The following is a 21,224-nucleotide window of genomic DNA, read 5'->3' on the forward strand; positions in this document are numbered from 1 at the left end:
TCCAGCGTGTTCTCGTTCCTAGTTGGTTCTGTAATCTCCTCACTGAGCGAGAATTTGTCACAGAATCTCTGTAGTTCTCTGACCTGTGGTTGGTTGATCCTGGGAACCATCTCAAGGTTACCCCTCTATCACTCTCACAAGGTTACCTCTATTATATCAGTCACTGTATGTATATCTCTCTCTTCCCCTGCCACCCCTGGCAAGAGCAGGGGTGGGTGGGTGAGGACTCTCCACCACCGTCAACACCCCCCCTACCCTGCCAGCCCTGGCAAGAGCAGGGGTGGGTGAGGACTCTCCACCACCGTCAACACCCCCCCTACCCTGCCAGCCCTGGCAAGAGCAGGGGTGGGTGAGGACTCTCCACCACCGTCAACACCCCCCCACCCCTGCCAGCTCTGGCAAGAGGGCTGGCAGGGGGGGGGTGAGGACTCACCACCACCGTCAACACCCCCCCCCACCCCTGCCAGCCCTGGCAAGAGGGCTGGCAGGGGTGGGGAGTGAGGAGTCACGACCACCGTCAACACCCCCAACCCCTGCCAGCCCTGGCAAGAGGGCTGGCAGGGGGGGGGTGAGGACCCACCACCACCGTCAACACCCCCCCCTCCCCTGCCAGCCCTGGCAAGAAGGCTGGCAGGGGGGGGGGGTGAGGACTCACCACCTACACTGCACGTTACCCGCTGAGTCAGCCCTGGTGATGTACTACTTCCGCCAGCAGCAAAACCCTCCACAGCAGCGTTATTCCAGCAAGGTCACGGCGCCCCCGCCCCCGCCCCCGCCCACACCCCCGCCCCAGCCCACACCCCCGCCCCAGCCCACACCCCCGCCCCCGCCCCACACCCCCGCCCCCGCCCACACCCCCGCCCCAGCCCCATACACTCTCATAACACAATACCTTCGTCACATTGAAATATAATTAATGCCTAATGAATAATACGTCAGTTTCCAGGAACATGTTTGTTGTGAAGTGACGCAGGGTGACCCGGTCGGCCGAGCGGACAGCACGCGGGACTTGTGATCCTGTGGTCTTGGGTTCGATCCCAGGCGCCGGCGAGAAATAATGGGCAGAGTTTCTTTCACCCTATGCCCCAGTTACCTAGCAGTAACATAGGTACCTGGGTGTTAGTCAGCTGTTACGGGCTGCTTCCTGGGGGTGGAGGTCTGGTCGAGGACCGGGCCGCGGGGACACTAAAGCCCCGAAATCATCTCAAGATAACCTCAAGATAACCTCAAGATAACCGTAATATTCCGCCCTTGGTCTCCTCTTAGTGTTTACAACTTACAGCTGAACTTATTCAGTAATCCATCATGGTTCTCATTACTAGTCTTTAATGTCTTGCAAGAAATATTTGGTAATGAAACCGGGAAATCGGAGGCTTTGAATTCTCCGTGCATTTTACAGTTATAAGGTGTGGTAAGTGGGTAATGGAGTGCGGAGGTGGAGGGTGGAGAGGGGGACACGCGCCTCCACACCCACACTCTCCTGCCACACCTGGCCACCCACACTCTCCTGCCACACCTGGCCACCCACACTCTCCTACCACACCTGGCCACCCACACTCTCCTGCCACACCTGGCCACCCACACTCTCCTGCCACACCTGGCCACCCACACTCTCCTGCCACACCTGGCCACCCACACTCTCCTGCCACACCTGGCCACCCACACTCTCCTGCCACACCTGGCCACCCACACTCTCGCCTTCACAGCTTTATACCACCACACATTTACGCATGCCAGCATCCGCGTGCGTGCGTGCGTGCAGGCCGTCTTAACCAGCCTGCACGCACGTGTCAGTGTACACTCATACTAGTGCACACAGGTGAGTACACACACACAGGGCCTGGTAGCCTGGTGGATAGCGCGCAGGACTCGTAATTCAGAGGCGCGGGTTCGATTCCCGCACCAGGCAGAAACAAATGGGCAATCTTTCTTTCACCCTGAATGCCCCTGTTACCTAGCAGTAAATAGGTACCTTGGAGTTAGTCAGCTGTCACGGGCTGCTTCCTGGAGTGTGTGTGGTGTGGAAAAAAATAGTAGTTACTAACAGTTGATTGACAGTTGAGAGGCGGGCCGAAAGAGCAAAGCTCAACCCCCGCAAAACACAACTAAGTGAATACAACTAGGTGAATACACACACACACACACCAATTAGGTGAGTACACAAACACACGGGGTAGATAAATTGATAAGGTAGATAAAGACAGGCTATTTAACACAAGGGGCACACGCACTACGGGACACAGGTGGAATTTTAGTGCCTAAATCAGCCACAGAGATATTAGAAAGAATGTTTCAGTGTCAGAGTGGTTGACAAATGGAATGCACTAGGAAGTGATGTGGTGGAGGCTGACTCCATACACAGTTTCAAGTGTAGATACGATAGAGCCCAGTAGGCTTAGGAACCTGTACACCAGTTGATTGACAGTTGAGGGGAGGGACCAAAGAGCTAAAGCTCAACCCCCGCAAGCACAGCTAGGTGAGTACACGGCGCTCCTCCCACTGGGGCTGTTGACCTGCTGGTGTTTAACGAAGATAAGTTCCAGCTCATGTTCTACGGGAAAAAAAATAAAATATAAAAACGGAAACCACGTACAAAACTCACGTCAAATTACAACAGAACGAAAAGGCACTGTAAAGGATCTGGGTGTACTCATGTCGGAAGACCTTACCTTTAAAGAACACAATAAAGTAGCCGTCACAACTGCAAGAAAAATGACAGTTGGATAACAAGAACCTTTCACATTAGAGATGCTCTACCGATGATGATACTTTTCAAAACGCTTGTGCTCTCTAGAGTGGAGTACTGCTGCACAATGACAGCACCTTTCAAAGCTGGAGAAATTGCTGACCTGGAGAGCGTGCAGAGATCACGTTAAACGCCATATTATTTTCTGTAGCCCATAGAAAGACCTGATTTACCTCTGACTCGAGGTTTGCCGTGTCCTCTTTCTTGTCTACTCTCATAAAAATCCTAGTGTCATCTGCAAAGGATGATACAGTGCTATAGGTTGTGTTCTTGTCTATGTCCAATATAAGGTTGAGAAAAAATACTGGAGCAAGCACAGTACCCTGGGGGACTGAGCTCATCACGGTTGATGGACCAGATTTGATTTTGTTGGCTATTACACATTGGGTTTAGTCACGAAATTGTAGATCCATCTGCCTATTTTTCTGGTAATTCCTTTCGAACGCATTTTATATACACCACCACCATGGTCACATTTATCAAAAGCTTTTGCGAAATCTGTGTAAATTACATCAGCGTTATGTTTGTCTTCCATAGCATCTAATGCCATATCATAGTGGTCCAGCAACTGTGACAGGCAAGAGCGCCCTGTTCTGAAACCATGTTGCCCGGGGTTATGGAGATGCTGTGATTCCATGTATCTGGTGATCTTATTTCTTAGCACTCTCTCAAAGATTTTTATGATGTGTGATGTTAGTGCTATCGGTCTGTAATTTTTTGCCTCTACCTTATTTCCTCCTTAAAGGAGTGCTATCTCTGTTTTTAGTATGTCAGGGATAGCGCCAGTATCTAGGCTTTGTCTCCACAGAATATGAAGGGCCTGCGTTAGTGTTTTTTCACAGTTCTTGATGAATATAGTGTTCCAAGAATCGGGGCCTGGTGCAGAGTGCATAGGCATATTGTCTATGGCTTCTTCAAAATCCAGTGGGGATAGGGCGACGTCTGATACATGATTTGATGTTGGTATCATATCCATGAAAAATTCATTTACCTCAGTAACTTGCTCATTACTTTGTTGTCATCTGTGAAAGTTCCATCTCCTTTTCCCAGGGGCCCGATACTAGATGTGCTTTTTTTTATCTTGATTTTGCATAGGAGAAAAAAATTTTCGGATTTCTCTCTATTTAACTGATGGCCTTTTGCTCTCTTTGCCTCTCCTGGTTTTTTTTATTCTTGTAGCTTGAGTTCAATTGTTTCCATTTCTCTACCTAGCCTTCTTCGCCGTTCTTGAGATAGGGTGCGACCCACCCTATCCGAAGTTGTTCCGCGATTCGTTTTCTTTGCCTATAGAGGGAACGACGTTCCCGTTCCAATCTGCATCTCTTCCTCATTTTTCTAGCTGTTCTTCCCAGTTTATTTCTGTGAAGTCCTGGTTTATATGCTCCCAGTTTATCTGTTTATTATTGAAGTTGAATTTGCTGAAATCTCCTCCACCGGGAATCTGGACTGGTTTTGAAGGTCTATTCCCCATGGTTGTCAGAACTTCAATTAAGTTGTGATTTGAGTAACAGGTATTTGTAATCATTATGTTCCTGATCAATTCACCATTATTGGTGAAAATGAGGTCCAGCGTGTTCTCCTTCCTAGTTGGTTCTACTATTTGCTGGTTTAAGGCAAACCTGTCGCACATCCGTAGCAGGTCATTTGCATGTGCCTGTTCATTTAGGCTACTCCCTGGTATTCTTTCTGATATTACTGTATTAGCCAGGTGCTTCCATTTCAGGTGCCGTAGGTTGAAGTCCCCAAGCAGGATGATGTTCGGGGCTGGATTTGAGGTTTTCCAAGCAGTGTTCTATTTTCATTAGTTGGTCTTTAAACTGCTGAGGGTTTGCCTCCGGTGACTTATATACAAGGACAATAACTACATTTAGGATCTATTTTGATTATCAGCACTTCTACCATATCATTTGTTGTGTTTAGCAGCTCAGTACAGATGAGTGTGTCTTTGATGTAGAGGCTGACCCCACCCTGAAGCCGGTGTTTCCTATCACATCTGAAGAGATTGTACTCTGAGATCCATATTTCACCATCATGGTAGTCCTTTGTGTGAGTTTCCGTTAGGGCTGCAAACACTGCATTTGCCTCATGAAGGAGACCATCTATAAAGTGAACTTCGTTGGATTTGCGTGTTTTTATACCCTGGATGTTGGCAAATATAAATGATGTTATTGTGTTAGTGGAAGTGCTGGATGCTTTACTTGGTGTTAATATCTGAGGCTCTGGTAGGGAGGCCACTGTGTTTGCGTCCTCTCTAACATGGTGGTAGTGGTGGGGGGGGGGGGACTTGTGTGGGCGTGCAGGTTACAAGGCGTGTGGGTGTGTGGTGGTGGTGGTGGGGGGGGGGGACTTGTGTGGGCGTGCGGGTTACAAGGCGTGTGGGTGTGTGGTGGTGGTGGTGGGGGGGGGGGGACTTGTGTGGGCGTGCAGGTTACAAGGCGTGTGGGTGTGGTGGTGGGGGGGGACTTGTGTGGGCGTGCGGGTTACAAGGCGTGTGGGTGTGTGGTGGTGGTGGGGGGGGGACTTGTGTGGGCGTGCAGGTTACAAGGCGTGTGGGTGTGTGGTGGTGGTGGTGGGGGGGGGGGACTTGTGTGGGCGTGCAGGTTACAAGGCGTGTGGGTGTGTGGTGGTGGTGGTGGGGGGGGGGGACTTGTGTGGGCGTGCAGGTTACAAGGCGTGTGGGTGTGGTGGTGGGGGGGGGGGACTTGTGTGGGCGTGCAGGTTACAAGGCGTGTGGGTGTGTGGTGGTGGTGGGGGGGGGGACTTGTGTGGGCGTGCAGGTTACAAGGCGTGTGGGTGTGTGGTGGTGGTGGTGGGGGGGGGGACTTGTGTGGGCGTGCAGGTTACAAGGCGTGTGGGTGTGTGGTGGTGGTGGTGGGGGGGGGACTTGTGTGGGCGTGCGGGTTACAAGGCGTGTGGGTGTGTGGTGGTGGTGGGGGGGGACTTGTGTGGGCGTGCGGGTTACAAGGCGTGTGGGTGTGTGGTGGTGGTGGTGGGGGGGACTTGTGTGGGCGTGCGGGTTACAAGGCGTGTGGGTGTGTGGTGATGGTGGTGGGGGGAGACTTGTGTGGGCGTGCGGGTTACAAGGCGTGTGGGTGTGTGGTGGTGGTGGGGGAAGACTTCTGTGGGCGTACGGGTTACAAGGCGTGTGGGTGTGTGGTGGTGGTGGGGGGGGGACTTTTGTCTCTGCTCTCCTTGATTGATTACTTCCACGAGTCTTTGTTTCATCTCATTGATTTTTGTCTTTAAGAACGCTGGGCACTTGGGCCCCTGCATCCATACCGCTCCCGGCGCCCCTCTTCCCCGCTCCCGGCGCCCTCTTCCCCGCTCCCGGCGCCCCTCTTCCCCGCTCCCGGCGCCCCTCTTCCCCGCTCCCGGCGCCCCTCTTCCCCGCTCCCGGCGCCCCTCTTCCCCGCTCCCGGCGCCCCTCTTCCCCGCTCCCGGCGCCCCTCTTCCCCGCTCCCGGCGCCCCTCTTCCCCGCTCCCGGCGCCCCTCTTCCCCGCTCCCGGCGCCCCTCTTCCCCGCTCCCGGCGCCCCTCTTCCCCGCTCCCGGCGCCCCTCTTCCCCGCTCCCGGCGCCCCTCTTCCCCGCTCCCGGCGCCCCTCTTCCCCGCTCCCGGCGCCCCTCTTCCCCGCTCCCGGCGCCCCTCTTCCCCGCTCCCGGCGCCCCTCTTCCCCGCTCCCGGCGCCCCTCTTCCCCGCTCCCGGCGCCCCTCTTCCCCGCTCCCGGCGCCCCTCTTCCCCGCTCCCGGCGCCCCTCTTCCCCGCTCCCGGCGCCCCTCTTCCCCGCTCCCGGCGCCCCTCTTCCCCCTCCCGGCGCCCCTCTTCCCCGCTCCCGGCGCCCCTCTTCCCCGCTCCCGGCGCCCTCTTCCCCGCTCCCGGCGCCCCTCTTCCCCGCTCCCGGCGCCCTCTTCCCCGCTCCCGGCGCCCTCTTCCCCGCTCCCGGCGCCCTCTTCCCCGCTCCCGGCGCCCCTCTTCCCCGCTCCCGGCGCCCCTCTTCCCCGCTCCCGGCGCCCCTCTTCCCCGCTCCCGGCGCCCCTCTTCCCCGCTCCCGGCGCCCCTCTTCCCCGCTCCCGGCGCCCCTCTTCCCCGCTCCCGGCGCCCCTCTTCCCCGCTCCCGGCGCCCTCTTCCCCCCTCCCGGCGCCCTCTTCCCCCCTCCCGGCGCCCCTCTTCCCCGCTCCCGGCGCCCCTCTTCCCCGCTCCCGGCGCCCCTCTTCCCCGCTCCCGGCGCCCTCTTCCCCGCTCCCGGCGCCCCTCTTCCCCGCTCCCGGCGCCCTCTTCCCCCCTCCCGGCGCCCCTCTTCCCCGCTCCCGGCGCCCCTCTTCCCCGCTCCCGGCGCCCTCTTCCCCGCTCCCGGCGCCGTCTTCCTGCTCTTAGCTCTCCAGGCGCAAACGGAAACAATTCATGTCTTAATAGAGTCACAGTCAATAAAATGTAACTACTCTAACTTCTAATTAGTTTAAATTTCATTTTATATAATATTTTTGATGTTAATGTGTATGCTAAATAGCCGTGGACCTCTTTTGTTGAGTGTTCTCTGGTTGTGCCTCTGGCGCCTATATTCTTCACTGGCTCTATTCTGCATGTCCTCCAGATTTTTTTCCATCACAAAACGCCGTCAAATCATAACATAGAACGAAAAGGCAATGTAAAGGATCTGAGTGTACTCATTAAGACCTTACCTTTAAAGAACACAATAAAGTAGCCGTCACAACTGCAAGAAAAATAACAGGTTGGATAACAAGAACCTTTCACACTTGAGATGTAGTCTTTGCGTAGTGGTAAGACGCTCGCCTGGCGTTCCACGAGCGCTTTGTCCTGGGTTCGTATCCTGGCCGGGGTGTCCTGGCCGGCGAACCCTGGCCGGCGAATCCTGGCCGGGGAGGATTTACTGGGCGCAAATCCTTAACTGTGGCCTCTGTTTAACACAGTTAAATGGGTACTTAGTTGTAAAAACGATTCTTCGCGGGGGTCGTATTCCTGGGAACATAGGATTAAAGACTTGCCTGAAACACTACGCCGGGAACACATAGCCTTCCCAAACCGGGAAGGCTATGTAGCACCATCAAATGAGCGGAATAATTAGAGGGCTCATAATATCACCAAGGATGCTAATACGAGAACAGAAACGCATAAGGCGAACGATGTCAAAAGTATCCGAGTCGCCAAGAATTCTATCGAGGGACAATTGACCGCGAGGGACGGTCGGAAAGCAAGACACGCTCGTCCTGGAAGTCAGAACATTCGACATGAATGTGCACTGTTCCATAAGAGGAACAATGCAATTTGAGCAATAAGGAGCAGGGCGGCGCTCCATTAAGTGACCACGAGTTAAACATGTATGGCCAGTACGTAATCTAGCTAGAGCCGTTTCCCACCGCCGGTTTCGGTGGTAGGAGGAAGGCCACATGAACACACTACTCTTAATCATATGCAGTTTGACAACTTCTTTATGCGTGATATCCAAACCCCTGTAAATATAACTGATATACCTGGTTGATGGGGTTTTGGGAGTAGTTCTACTCCCCAAGCCAGGCTTGACTTGTGAGAGTTTGGTCCACTAGGCTGTTGCTTGGAGCGGCCCGCAGGCCCACATACCCACCACAGCCAGGTTGGTCCGGCACGTTATATTATTAAACAGTCTAGTTTCCTCTTGAAGATGTCCACGGTTGTTCCTGCAATATTTCTTATAGTCGCTGGGAGGGTGTTGAACAACCGCGGACCTCTGATGTTTATACAGTGTTCTCTGATTGTGCCTATGGCACCTCTGATCTTCACTGGTTCTATTCTGCATTTTCTTCCATATCGTTCACTCCAGTATGTTGTTATTTTACTGTGTAGATTTGGGACCTGGCCCTCCAGTATTTTCCATGTGTATATTATTTGATCTCTCTCTCGTCTCCTTTCTAGAGAGTACATTTGGAGAGCTTTGAGACGATCCCAATAATTTAGGTGCTTTATCGCGTCTATGCGTGCCGTATATGTTCTCTGTATTCCCTCTATTTCAGCAACCTCTCTGCTCTGATGGGGGGGGGGGAAGTTAGCACTGAGCAGTACTCAAGCCGGGACAGCACAAGGGATTTGAAGAGTACAACCATTGTGATGGGATCCCTGGATATGAAAGTTCTCGTAATCCATCCTATCATTTTTCTGGCTGACGCAATATTTGCTTGGTTATGCTCCCTAGACGTTAAGTCGTCAGACATAATTATTCCCAAATCCTTGACATGCTGCTTTCCTTATATGGGCAGATTTGATTGTGTTTTGTACCCTGTGTTATGTTTTAGATCCTCATTTTTACCGTACCTGAGTACCTGGAATTTATCACTGTTAAACATCATGTTACTTTCTGCTGCCCAGTCGAAAACTTTGTTGATATCTGCTTGGCTATCTGATATCTAAGACTTAACTGAAATTCTCAGATTAGGCAAAATTGTAATTAAATATTATCAATAAAGATGTTAATAATAATAAAGTGGAGTCCCTCGGGGATCAGTTCTTGGACCTATACTGTTCCTGATATAAGTAAATAATCTCCCAGAGGGACTAGACTCGTTCCTCTCAATGTATGCTGATGATGCAATAATTATGAGGAATATTAGGACAGAGGAAGATAGTATGAGGCTACAAGATGACCTAAACAAACTGAAGGAATAGTCAAACAAATGGCTACTAAAGTTCAACCCAAGTAAGTGTAAGGTTATGGAACTAGGGAAGGAAACAGGTGAGACACTGGATCCCGACAATGGGAGATGAAGTCCTTCACGAATCGGACAGAGACAAATATCTAGGAGTTGATATCACACCAAACCTGTCTCCTGAAACCCACATCAAAAGAATAACATCAGCGGTGTATGCAAGGTGAATAACATCGGTGTGAATGTGTATGCAGACCTGATCAACTAGGCTGTGACTCTTAAGTCAGGCTGCGAGCAGCCGCATCCAACAGCCTGGTTGACCAGTCCAGCAACCACGAGGCCCTGGTCGAGGACCGGGCCGCGGGGACACTAAGCCCCGGAAGCAGCTCAAGGTAAGACTGGCTAACATCAGAACAGCCTTCAGGAACCTGCGTAAGGAATCTTTCAGAACCTTGTATACCACATATATAAGACCAGTCCTGGAGTATGCGGCCCCAGCAAGGAGCCTGTATCTTGTCAAGCCGAGGTATCGTCTTGTGCTTGTTAGCTCAAGACGAAGCTAGAAACCTTCAGAGGTATGCCTGTAAGCTAGTCAGATAACTAAGAGGCATGAGTTACGAGTTAAGGGGAGCCGGTCGGCCGAGCGGACAGCACGCTGTACACGTGATCCTGTGGTCCCGGGTTCGATCCCGGGCGTCGGCGAGAAACAAATGGGCAGAGTTTCTTTCACCCTATGCCCCTGTTACCTAGCAGTAAAATAGGTACCTGGGAGTTAGTCAACTGTCACGGGCTGCTTCCTAGGGGTGGAGGCCTGGTCGAGGACCGGGCCGCGGGGACACTAAAAGCCCCGAAATCATCTCAAGATAAGGCTAAGTGAACTGCATCTCACGTGGCTGGAAGACAGAAGAGCATGGGGATACATGATCACCATATTCAAAATTCTCAGGGGAATTGACAGGGTAGACAAGGCTGGATTACTTAACACTGGTGGTACACGCACAAGGGGACACAGGTGGAAGCTGAGAACCCAAATGATCCTTACCGTGAGGTAACCTTGAGGTAACCTTGAGGTAACCTTGAGGTAACCTTGAGGTAACCTTGAGGTTACCTTGAGGTGTTTTCGGGGCTTAGCGTCCCCGCGGCCCGGTCGTCGACCAGGCTGATGAAGGCGGCTGCTCGCAGCCTGACGTATGAGTCACAGCCTGGTTGATCAGGTATCCTTTGGAGGTGTTTATCAAGTTCTCTCTTGAACACTGTGAGGGGTCGGCCAGTTATGCCCCTTATGTGTAGTGGAAGCGTGTTGAACAGTCTCGGGCCTCTGATGTTGATAGTTCTCTCTTGAACACTGTGAGGGGTCGGCCAGTTATGTCCCTTATGTGTAGTGGAAGTGTGTTGAACAGTCTCGGGCCTCTGATGTTCATAGTTCTCTCTTGAACACTGTGAGGGGTCGGCCAGTTATGTCCCTTATGTGTAGTGGAAGCGTGTTGAACAGTCTCGGGCCTCTGATGTTGATAGTTCCCTCTTAGAGTACCTGTTGCACCTCTGCTCTTCAACGGGGGTATTCTGAATATCCTGCCAATCAGAGCCATCCTGCCAATCAGCCACAGAGACATTAGAAATAACTTTTTCAGTGTCAGAGTAGTTAGTAAATGGAATGCACTAGGAAATGATGTGGTGGAAGCAGACTCCATACACAGTTTCAAATGTAGATATGAGAGTCCAGTAGGAATCTGTACCTGGTACCTGGTACACCAGTAGATTGACAGTTGAGAGGTGGGACCAAAGAGCCAGAGCTCAACCCCCACAAGCACAACACGGTGAGTACAACTACGTGATCACACCACACGGGAGGAGCACCTGGGAGCGAGCCATACTGGCCTGGGGTAAGCTATCACCTCCGCTCAATCATAATTAAGGCCAAGATTACACCTTTCGCTTACCGTCTCAACTCTTAAATGACTACCTAACTACCTCTCACGTGAGGCTGGTTGACAGGAACCAAGTATGGGTTTATCTTCAACACCTCCCTGCCACGGGACCACCTACCTCCACGTGTCTCTCTCTACTCACTTGTATTATCCTGGTTGATGGGGTTGATGGGGTTCCGGGAGTTCTTCTACTCCCCAAGCCCGGCCCGAGGCCAGGCTCCAGGTCATTCACCTAGTTGTGTTTGCGGGGGTTGAGCTTTGCTCTTTCGGCCCGCCTCTCAACTGTCAATCAACTGTTTACTAACTACTATTTTTTTTCTCAACACCACACACACACACCCAAGGAAGCAGCCTGTGACAGCTGACTAACTCCCAGGTACCTATTTACTGCTAGGTAACAGGGGCATTCAGGGTGAAAGAAACTTTGCCCATTTGTTTCTGCCTGGTGCGGGAATCGAACCCGCGCCAGAATTAAGAGTCCTGCGCGCTATCCACCAGGCCCCTGTGTGTACTCACCTAGTTGTGCTAGCGGGGGGGGGGGGGTGAGCTCTGGCTCTTTAGCCCCGACTCTCAACTGTCAATCAATTGATGTACAGATTACCGAGCCTACTGGGCTCTATCATATATACACATGAAACTGTGTATGGAGTCAGCCTCCACCACATCACTACCTAATGCATTCCATTTCTTAACTACTCTGACACTAACAAAAATATTTATAATGTCTCTATGGCGCACTTGGGCACTCAATTTCCACCTGTTTCCCCAAGTGCGTGTGCCCCTTGTGTTAAATATTCTGTCTTTATCTACCCTATCAATTCTTTTGAGGATCTTATGTGGTGATCATGTCCCCCCTAAACTGTCTTCCAGCGACGCGAAGTTAATTTCCCGTAGTCTCTCCTCGTAGCTCATACTCCTCAGGTCGGGTACTAGTCTGGTGGCAAACCTTTGAACCTTCTCCAGTTTAGGTTTGTGCTTGACGGGATATAGACTCCATGCTGGAGCTGCATACTCCAGGATTGGTCTGACATGTGGTATACAAGGTTCTGAATGATTCCTTACATAAGTTTCTAAAGGCCGTTCTTATGTTAGCCAACCTGGCATATGCTGCTGATGTTATCCTTTTGATATGAGCTTCAGGGGACAGGTCTGGCGTGGTATCAACCCCCAGGTCTGAGTCCTGACAGTTGAGTGATAGCGCTTAGGATTCGTAGTCCTGAGTTTCCGGGTTCGATCCCCGGTGGAGGCGGAGACAAATAGGCAAAATGTTTCTTTCACCCTGATGCCCCTGTTACCTAGCAGTAAATAGGTACCTGGGTAGACAGGTAAATAGGTAGACAGCTGCTACGGGCTGTTTCCTGGGGGTGTGTAACAAAAAGGAGGCCTGGTCGAGGACCGGGCCGCAGGGACGCTAAGCCCCGAAATCATCTCAAGATAACCACAAGATAAGAAGGTCTCTCTCTCTGACTCCTAAAGAATGTCATCTCCCAGATGATACCTTGTATCTGGCCTCCTGCTCCCTACACCTATCTTCATTACCTTACATTTGTTTGGGTTAAACTCTAACAATCCTTTGTTGGATAATTCCTTCAGTTTGTCCAAGTCTTCTTGAAGACTCTCCAAGAAGAGGCCTCTTGAAGCCTCAAGCTGTCTTCCTCTGTCTTAATCCTTCTCATAATTTTGGCATCATTAGCAAACATTTAGTATGAGTATTTCCAATGACAACAATGAGTATTTCCTCTGGAAAATCATTTACATATATCAGAAACAGGATTGGTCCGAGTACAGAGCCCTGTGGGACTCCACTGGAGACTTTACGGCAATCTGAGGTCTCACCCCTCACTGTAACTCTCTGCTTCCTATTGCTTAGGTACTCCCTTATCCACCTGGAGCACCTTACCAGTTACTCCTGCCTGTCTCTCCAGCTTATGCACCATCCTCTTATGGGGTACCGTGTCCAAGGCTTTCCGACAGTCCAAAAAATGCAGTCTGCCCATCCATTTTCTTTCTTGCTTAATATTTGTCACTGGATCTTAGAACTCAGGATTTACCCTCCCTGAACCTATGTTGGCGATTTGTCACGAAGTCCCTTCTCTCCAGATGTGTTACTAGATTTGTTCTCACGATCTTCATCACTTTGCATAGTATACAAGGACACTGGCCAGTGCCTCTTGCTTGTCACCCTTTTCGTATATACATTAGCCGTCTTCTATATTTCTGGTAGGTCTCCCGTCTCCAGTAACCTACTATACACTATAGAGAGTGGTAAGCAAAGTGTTTCTGCAGCCCTTTCAATACCCATGGTATTGTATGTGTCAATACCCATGGTATCAGTGGGTCTACTCACCTAGTTGTGCTCTGTTTCTTTGGTTCCGCCTCTCAACTGTCAATCAACTGGTGTACAGGTTCCTGAGCCAACTGGGCTCTATCATAACTACATTTGAAACTGTGTATGGAGTCAGCCTCCACCACATCACTGTCTAATGCATTCCACCTGTTAACTACTCTGACACTGAAAAAGGTGTTTCTAACGTCCCTATGGCTCATTTGGGTACTCAGTTTCCACCCGTGTTAAACAGTCGATCCTTATCCACCCTGTCAATTCCTCTGATAATTTTGTAGGTAGTGATCATGTCTTCCCTTACTCTTCGATCTTCCAGTGTCATAAGGTGCCTTTCATGCAGCCTTTCCTCGTAACTCATGCCTCTTAATTCTGGGACTTGGCATACATCTGACCTTCTTCCAGCTTCGTCTTGTGCGTGTGCGTATGCGTGTGTGCGTATGCGTGTGTGTGTATGTGTGTGTGTGTGTGTGTGTGTGTGTGTGTGTGTGTGTGTGTGTGTGTGTGTGTGTGTGTGTGTGTGTGTGTGTGTGTGTGTGTGTGTGAGGGAGGGAGGGAGGGAGAGCGTGCGTGATGGGACAATACTAATGATGTTAGCAGAAGTAGGCACGCGTGTCACGCAACACCACGCTTCTTCATGAGAGTAGACAACATAGAGGACACGGCAAACCTCCAATCAGGACTTTCAGGACTCAGATCAGGATCAGGTCTTAGATCAGGACTTTCAATGGGCTACAGAAAATAATATGACGTTGAATGAAGATAAGTTCCAGCTCAAGCGTTACGGAAAAAAATAAAATATAAAAACTGAAACCACGTACAAAACTCAGGCAAATCATAACATAGAACGAAAAATCAATGTAAAGGATCTGGGTGAACTCATGTCGGAAGACCTTACCTTTAAAGAACACAATAAAGTAGCCGTCACAACTGCAAGAAAAATGACAGGTTGGATAACAAGAACTTTTCACACTAGAGATGCTATACCGATGATGATACTCTTCAAGACGCTTGTGCTCTCTAGAGTGGAGTACTGCTGCACAATGACAGCCCCATTCAAAGCTGGAGAAATTGCTTACCTGGAGAGCGTGCAGAGATCCTTTACTGCTAGAATCCACTCAGTAAAACACCTAAACTATTGGGACCGACTAAAGAGCCTAAATCTGTACTCCCTTGAGCGCAGGCGGGAGAGATACATAATAATTTACACGTGGAAAATATTAGAGGGGCTGGTCCCAAACCTGCACACAGAAATAACATCACATGAGACCAGAAGACATGGCAGGATGTGCAGAATACCCCCGTTGAAAAGCAGAGGTGCAACAGGTACTCTGAGAGAGAGAACTATCAACATCAGAGGCCCGAGACTGTTCAACACTCTTCCACTACACATAAGGGACATAACTGGCCGACCCCTCACAGTGTTCAAGAGAGAACTGGATAAGCACCTCCAAAAAATACCTAGTCGAATAGCAGCCCCGTCCAACAGCCTGGTTGACCAATCCAGGAACCAGGAGGCCAGGTCGAGGACCGGGCCCGCGTGGACGGAGCCCCGAAATCATGGCAAGGTAAAGGTAACACACACAAGAAAGCAACACTTGTTATTAAACCCCCCACACACACACACAGAGCAAATACCTAAACATGTCATTCCCAACGTGCAGGGTCGGCCACGCACTGGATGTCACGGAGACGGCGCGTCCCACTCCACTAATAACAATAATAAATCAATTCCCTTCAACTACTCACCCGTCCCCTATACTCACACGTACCTCCCCCCCCCCCCACCACCACGGCGACCAGCTGGCAGTCGATGAATGAAACCGGTTTAGCAGGCTGAGAGAGAGGGGAGTGATCGATGACTACAGCCTGGCCACCCATATAACCCAGGGCGAGGCGCACTCGGGGAAATTAGTAGTCATGTTTACCCTCCACCCACTGACGACGCTCCCCCCCCCCCCCACCCCACCACCTACCCATCATCGTAAGGAAATGTTTAAGTACAGTTCTTCATCCAAAATATTGTACTACCAGAAACCTTAAGACAAGTTTCCAAAATTTCCTTCCTGCAGGTAATGAATGAACATGACTAAAGCTGCCGCCCAGTTGGGTGGGTGTGGAGCCGGGTTTGTAACTGTCCAATTGCCTCACTGTGGACGTAAACTGGCATCAATAGACATTGTTGTAGGCCACTTCTATAGGCTTAGCTAAATGAACGGTGGTGGTGCCCTTACGTTTCCTAAACCTTTTCAGGATTCCTTTTCCAGGGAATATATTATTCCCTGAAAAGGTTCAGGGAATATATTATTTCCTGAACTCATAACATTGTTGCGGACGGAGCCTACATACTGGCTCCATCTCCAAAAAATACTTAAAGCACCAGCAAAATATTATACACTAACACCACTAACTTCACCCATCATAAAAATCTTCGAAAGTGTTAAGAATTAAGATGACAAATCACATGGAATCACAACATGTCCATAACCCTGGACAACACGGTTCAGAAGAGGGCGCTCCTGCCTCTCACAGTTGCTGGACCACTATAACATGGCCTCACCTCCCATGGAAGACGAGCAAAACGCTGACGTAATATACACAAACTTTACAAAAGCTTGTGACAAATGTGACCAAGGTGTTATTGAGCACAAAATACGTGCAAAAGGACTTACGTGTATAGTAAGGAGATGGATCTTCAACTTCCTAACGCAGAACGTAGCGTGTAATAGTCAACACAATAATATCCCGAACATCTACTGTGCATCACTAATGAACCCATCCCTGCCCTTGTGTGGCAGTACACAGTAGAAAGTAGTTTTCACATATCCATACATTAAAACATTGATTGTAACTATGGTATATATGTGCTTCAGCCTACAGTTTAGACCTATTGTCTTGTATATGACCCTCTGTCCTGCGTGACAGTGAATACCAGCATTATCCTCACTTTAGTTTAAGACTTTATCGAAATCCTCAGATTAAGCAAAATTGTAATTAATTTTCTCAATAAAGATGTTAATAATAATGTGAAAAGCATATCCAAGGTACCGTACTTGCTCCGGTACTTTTTTTGATCCTAATATCAGACATAGACAAGGATACAAACTACAGTACTGTATCATCATTTGCAGATGACAACAGGATTTCCATACGAGTAGATAATAATATAGAGAACCTCCTATATAGAGAACCTAATATAGAGATAATATAGAGAACCTCCAGTCTGATGTAAATCGGGTCCTTTCAATGAGCCACAGGTAATATGATGTTTAATGACAATAAGTTCCAGCTCCTGCGCTGTGGAAAAAACGAAAATAGTAAAAACGGAAACCATATATAAAACGGAATCAAATCACACTATAGAACGAAAAATACAAATGTAAAGTATCGAGGAGTAATCATGTGAGAAGACCTTACCTTTACTGACCACCATAAAGTAGTTGTCACGACTGTAAGAAAAATGACTGGTTGGATAACAAGGACCTTCCAAGTAAGGACTGCCATACCAACGATGTTACTATTCAAGTCACTAGTGCTCTCTAGGGTGAAATATTGTTTAACACTAACAGCCCCAGTCAGAGCCGGAGAAATTGCCGACCTAGAAAGCGTGTAAAAGTTCCTTTACTGCTAAAATCCACTCTATAAAGTCACCTTAATTATTTGGACTAAAGAAAAGTTTAAAGTTTGTATTGTCTAGAGCGGAGGCGAGATACATGATAATCTACGTGCGGAAGATATTAGAAGGACTGGTCCCAAACCTGAAAACGGAGATAACATCACATGAAACAGTAGGCATGGCAGGATGTGCAAAATACCCCCACTGAAAAGCAGAGGCTGCATCAGGTACTCTGAGAGAAATTAACATCAAAGACTTAAGAAGTCTTAAGTCCTGACCCGATCCCCCCCGGCCTAAGTCCTGAGGCCGACCCCTCACACTGTTCAAGAGACAACTGGGTAAACAACTCCAAGGATTATTTGGTCAACAAAGCTGTGATTCATACGTGAGGCTGCGAGCAGCCGCGTCCAACAACCTGGTTGTCCAGACGACAAACCGGGAGGCCTGGTGGGAGACCGGGCCGTGAGACCGTTGATCCTCGGAAGGTACACAAGGTAATGAGGGGGGGGGAGGTGTTAGTGGGGGGGGGGGGTGTTAGGGGGGCTGTTAGTGGGGGGGTGGGTGTTAGTGGGGGGGGGGGGTGTTAGTGGGGGGGGGGGTGTTAGTGGGGGGGGGTGTTAGTGGGGGGGGTGTTAGTGGGGGGGTGTTAGTGGGGGGGGTGTTAGTGGGGGGGGGTGTTAGTGGGGGGGGGTGTTAGTGGGGGGGGGTGTTAGTGGGGGGGGTGTTAGTGGGGGGGGGGTGTTAGTGGGGGGGGTGTTAGTGGGGGGGGGGTGTTAGTGGGGGGGGTGTTAGTGGGGGGTGTTAGTGAGGGGGGGTGTTAGTGGTGGGGGATGGTGTTAGTGGTGGGGGGGGGGGTGTTAGTGGTGGGGGGGTGTTAGTGGTGGGGGGGGGTGTTAGTGGTGGGGGGGGTGTTAGTGGTGGGGGGGTGTTAGTGGGGGGTGTGTGTTAGTGGGGGGGGGGGTGTTAGTGGGGGGGGGTGTTAGTGGGGGGGGGTGTTAGTGGGGGGGTGTTAGTGGGGGGGGGGTGTTAGTGGGGGGGGGGGTGTTAGTGGGGGGGGTGTTAGTGGGGGGGGGGGTGTTAGTGGGGGGGGGTGTTAGTGGGGGGGGTGTTAGTGGGGGGGGGGGTGTTAGTGGGGGGGGGGTGTTAGTGGTGGGGGGGTGTTAGTGGTGGTGGGGGGGTGTTAGTGGTGGGGGGGGTGTTAGTGGTGGGGGGGTGTTAGTGGGGGGGGGGTGTTAGTGGGGGGGTGTTAGTGGGGGGGTGTTAGTGGGGGGGGGGGTGTTAGTGGGGGGGGGGGTGTTAGTGGGGGGGTGTTAGTGGGGGGGGGTGTTAGTGGGGGGGGTGTTAGTGGGGGGGGGGTGTTAGTGTGGGGGGGTGTTAGTGTGGGGGGGGGGGTGTTAGTGTGGGGGGGGGGGTGTTAGTGTGGGGGGGGGTGTTAGTGTGGGGGGGGGTGTTAGTGTGGGGGGTGTTAGTGTGGGGGGGGGGGTGTTAGTGTGGGGGGGGGTGTTAGTGGGGGGGGTGTTAGTGTGGGGGGGTGTTAGTGTGGGGGGGTGTTAGTGTGGGGGGGGTGTTAGTGTGGGGGGGGGTGTTAGTGTGGGGGGGGGTGTTAGTGTGGGGGGGAATGTTAGTGGGGGGGGTGTTAGTGTGGGGGGGGGTGTTAGTGTGGGGGGGTGTTAGTGTGGGGGGGGTGTTAGTGTGGGGGGGGTGTTAGTGTGGGGGGGTGTTAGTGTGGGGGGGTGTTAGTGTGGGGGGGTGTTAGTGTGGGGGGGTGTTAGTGGGGGGGTGTTAGTGTGGGGGGGAATGTTAGTGGGGGGGGGGTTGTCACGGTGGTGTTGCAAGAGATGAGGGGCAGAGTGAGGGGTTCAGGAGGTAACACCTGAGCAGGGAGTCTAGAACTGGGCTCACATTTCCCCTCACCGTGCTGGATGAGAGTAATGGCAGGAACGTGCCAGGAGAGGGGACGCCTCAATAGTGTCCCGCATCACTCCCTCACCCTCGCCCACTTGATACTATTAACTCCTGCAGGACATGCTCATTCATGGGCGGGGCGCTGCTGACAGGGAGACTTGTCAGTGGGCCAGGACCTCCTCGCCAGCCCCTGCTACAGTGCATGACATCAAACTTACCTTAATATTATATGTACCTTCCCATTACATTACATTTAATATAAACTTTCCTGGTATTCAGATGAACTTTACCTATCTACTGTCCTTCCCCCGGGGTGCAATCCACAACAGTTGTGTGACTCCTGGGATCACCTGCTAGGTGCATCAGGTGCAAAGAAACGTGGTCAAGTCACTGTCCCCGCCAGAGACACCTCGGTTGTGAATTATTTATCGCCTTATCTTCCTATGATTTCATGGCGCAACGTCCCCGCGGCGCAGTCCTCGACCAAGCCTCGTTGCTGGACTGGTCAACCAGGCTGTTGGACGCAGCTGCTCGCAGCCTGACGTATGAGTCACAGCCTGGTTGATCAGGTATCCTTTGGAGGTGCTTATCCAGTTCTCTCTTGAACACTGTGAAGGGTCGGCCAGTTATGTCCCTTATGTGTAGTGGAAGCGTGTTGAACAGTCTCGGACCTCTGATGTTGATAGTTCTCTCTCAGAGTACCTGTTGCACCTCTGCTCTTCAACGGGGGTATTCTGCACATCCTGCCATGTCTTCTGGTCTCATGTGATGTTATTTCTGTGTGCAGGTTTGGGACCAGCCCCTCTACTATTTTCCACGTGTAAATTATTATGTATCTCTCCCGCCTGCGCTCAAGAGAATACAGATTTAGGCTCTTTAGTTGGTCCCAATAGTTTAGATGTTTTACTGAGTGGATTATAGCAGTAAAGGATTTCTGCACGCTCTCCAGGTCAGCAATTTCTCCAGCTTTGAAAGGGGCTGTCATTGTGCAGCAGTACTCCACTCTAGAGAGCACTAGCGTCTTGAAGAGTATCATCATCGGTAGAGCATCTCTAGTGTGAAAGGTTCTTGTTATCCAACCTGTCATTTTTCTTGCAGTTGTGACAGCTACTTTATTGTGTTCTTTAAAGGTAAGGTCTTCCGACATGAGTACACCCAGATCCTTTACATTGCATTTCCGTTCTATATTATGATTTGACTAAATTTTGTACGTAGTTTCCGTTTTTATATTTAAATTTTTTTCCGTAGCGCATGAGCTGGAACTTATTTTCGTTAAACACCATATTATTTTCTGCAGCCCATAGAAAGACCTGATCTACATCTGACTGGAGGTTTGCCGTGTCCTCTATGTTGCCTGCTCTCATGAAGATCCTAGTGCCATCTGCAAAGGATGATACAGTGCTATAGGTTGTGTCCTTGTCTATGTCCGATATGAGGATGTGCTTGCGGGGGGGTTGAGCTTCGGCTCGTTGGTTCCGGGAAGTAAATGAGTGATCATGGATGTATTAGCGTGCGTCTGTCCGTTCTTACCTGAACGCAGCCTTTTAATAACAACAGTAACTCTGCTATAACCTCTATAACTTATACAATGATGTAACAAGCGTAATTATTATTATTATTATTATGTATATAAAGTGTGTGGGTAAGTGAATAATGGTGTTGGAGCCTGCCAGAAGCCCTCACTTAGGCTCTGCTGCATTAAACTTCATTCTTAAAAACAGGTGACTGGCACTTGTCCCTCTTGTTGTGGTGTGTTGTCTCGTGTGCTGCTCTGCCTCCTCACTCTCCACAGTGTTGTGGTGTGTTGTCTCGTGTGCTGCTCTGCCTCCTCACTCTCCACAGTGTTGTGGTGTGTTGTCTCGTGTGCTGCTCTGCCTCCTCACTCTCCACAGTGTTGTGGTGTGTTGTCTCGTGTGCTGCTCTGCCTCCTCACTCTCCACAGTGTTGTGGTGTGTTGTCTCGTGTGCTGCTCTGCCTCCTCACTCTCTACAGTGTTGTGGTGTGTTGTCTCGTGTGCTGCTCTGCCTCCTCACTCTCCACAGTGTTGTGGTG

At 50.8% G+C, this 21,224-nt stretch overlaps 2 protein-coding genes across 2 annotated transcripts in view; one reads left to right on the forward strand and one right to left on the reverse strand.

Annotated features, from left to right (window-relative positions):
• LOC138359609 (uncharacterized) overlaps positions 1-7,198 on the forward strand; it is an 86,449-nt gene extending 79,251 nt beyond the window's left edge. The window contains exon 3 of the mRNA XM_069319015.1: positions 5,994-7,198. Within this exon, the coding sequence (XP_069175116.1) occupies positions 5,994-7,198 (1,205 nt within the window). The remainder of the gene's footprint in view (positions 1-5,993) is intronic.
• The window catches only part of LOC123775178 (ankyrin repeat domain-containing protein 50), a 217,066-nt gene that overhangs the window by 157,739 nt on the left and 38,103 nt on the right, over positions 1-21,224 (reverse strand). The gene's annotated exons all lie outside the window — the stretch shown is intronic.

Source organism: Procambarus clarkii, chromosome 92 (assembly GCF_040958095.1).
Source record: "Procambarus clarkii isolate CNS0578487 chromosome 92, FALCON_Pclarkii_2.0, whole genome shotgun sequence".
Lineage (NCBI taxonomy): Eukaryota > Metazoa > Arthropoda > Malacostraca > Decapoda > Cambaridae > Procambarus > Procambarus clarkii.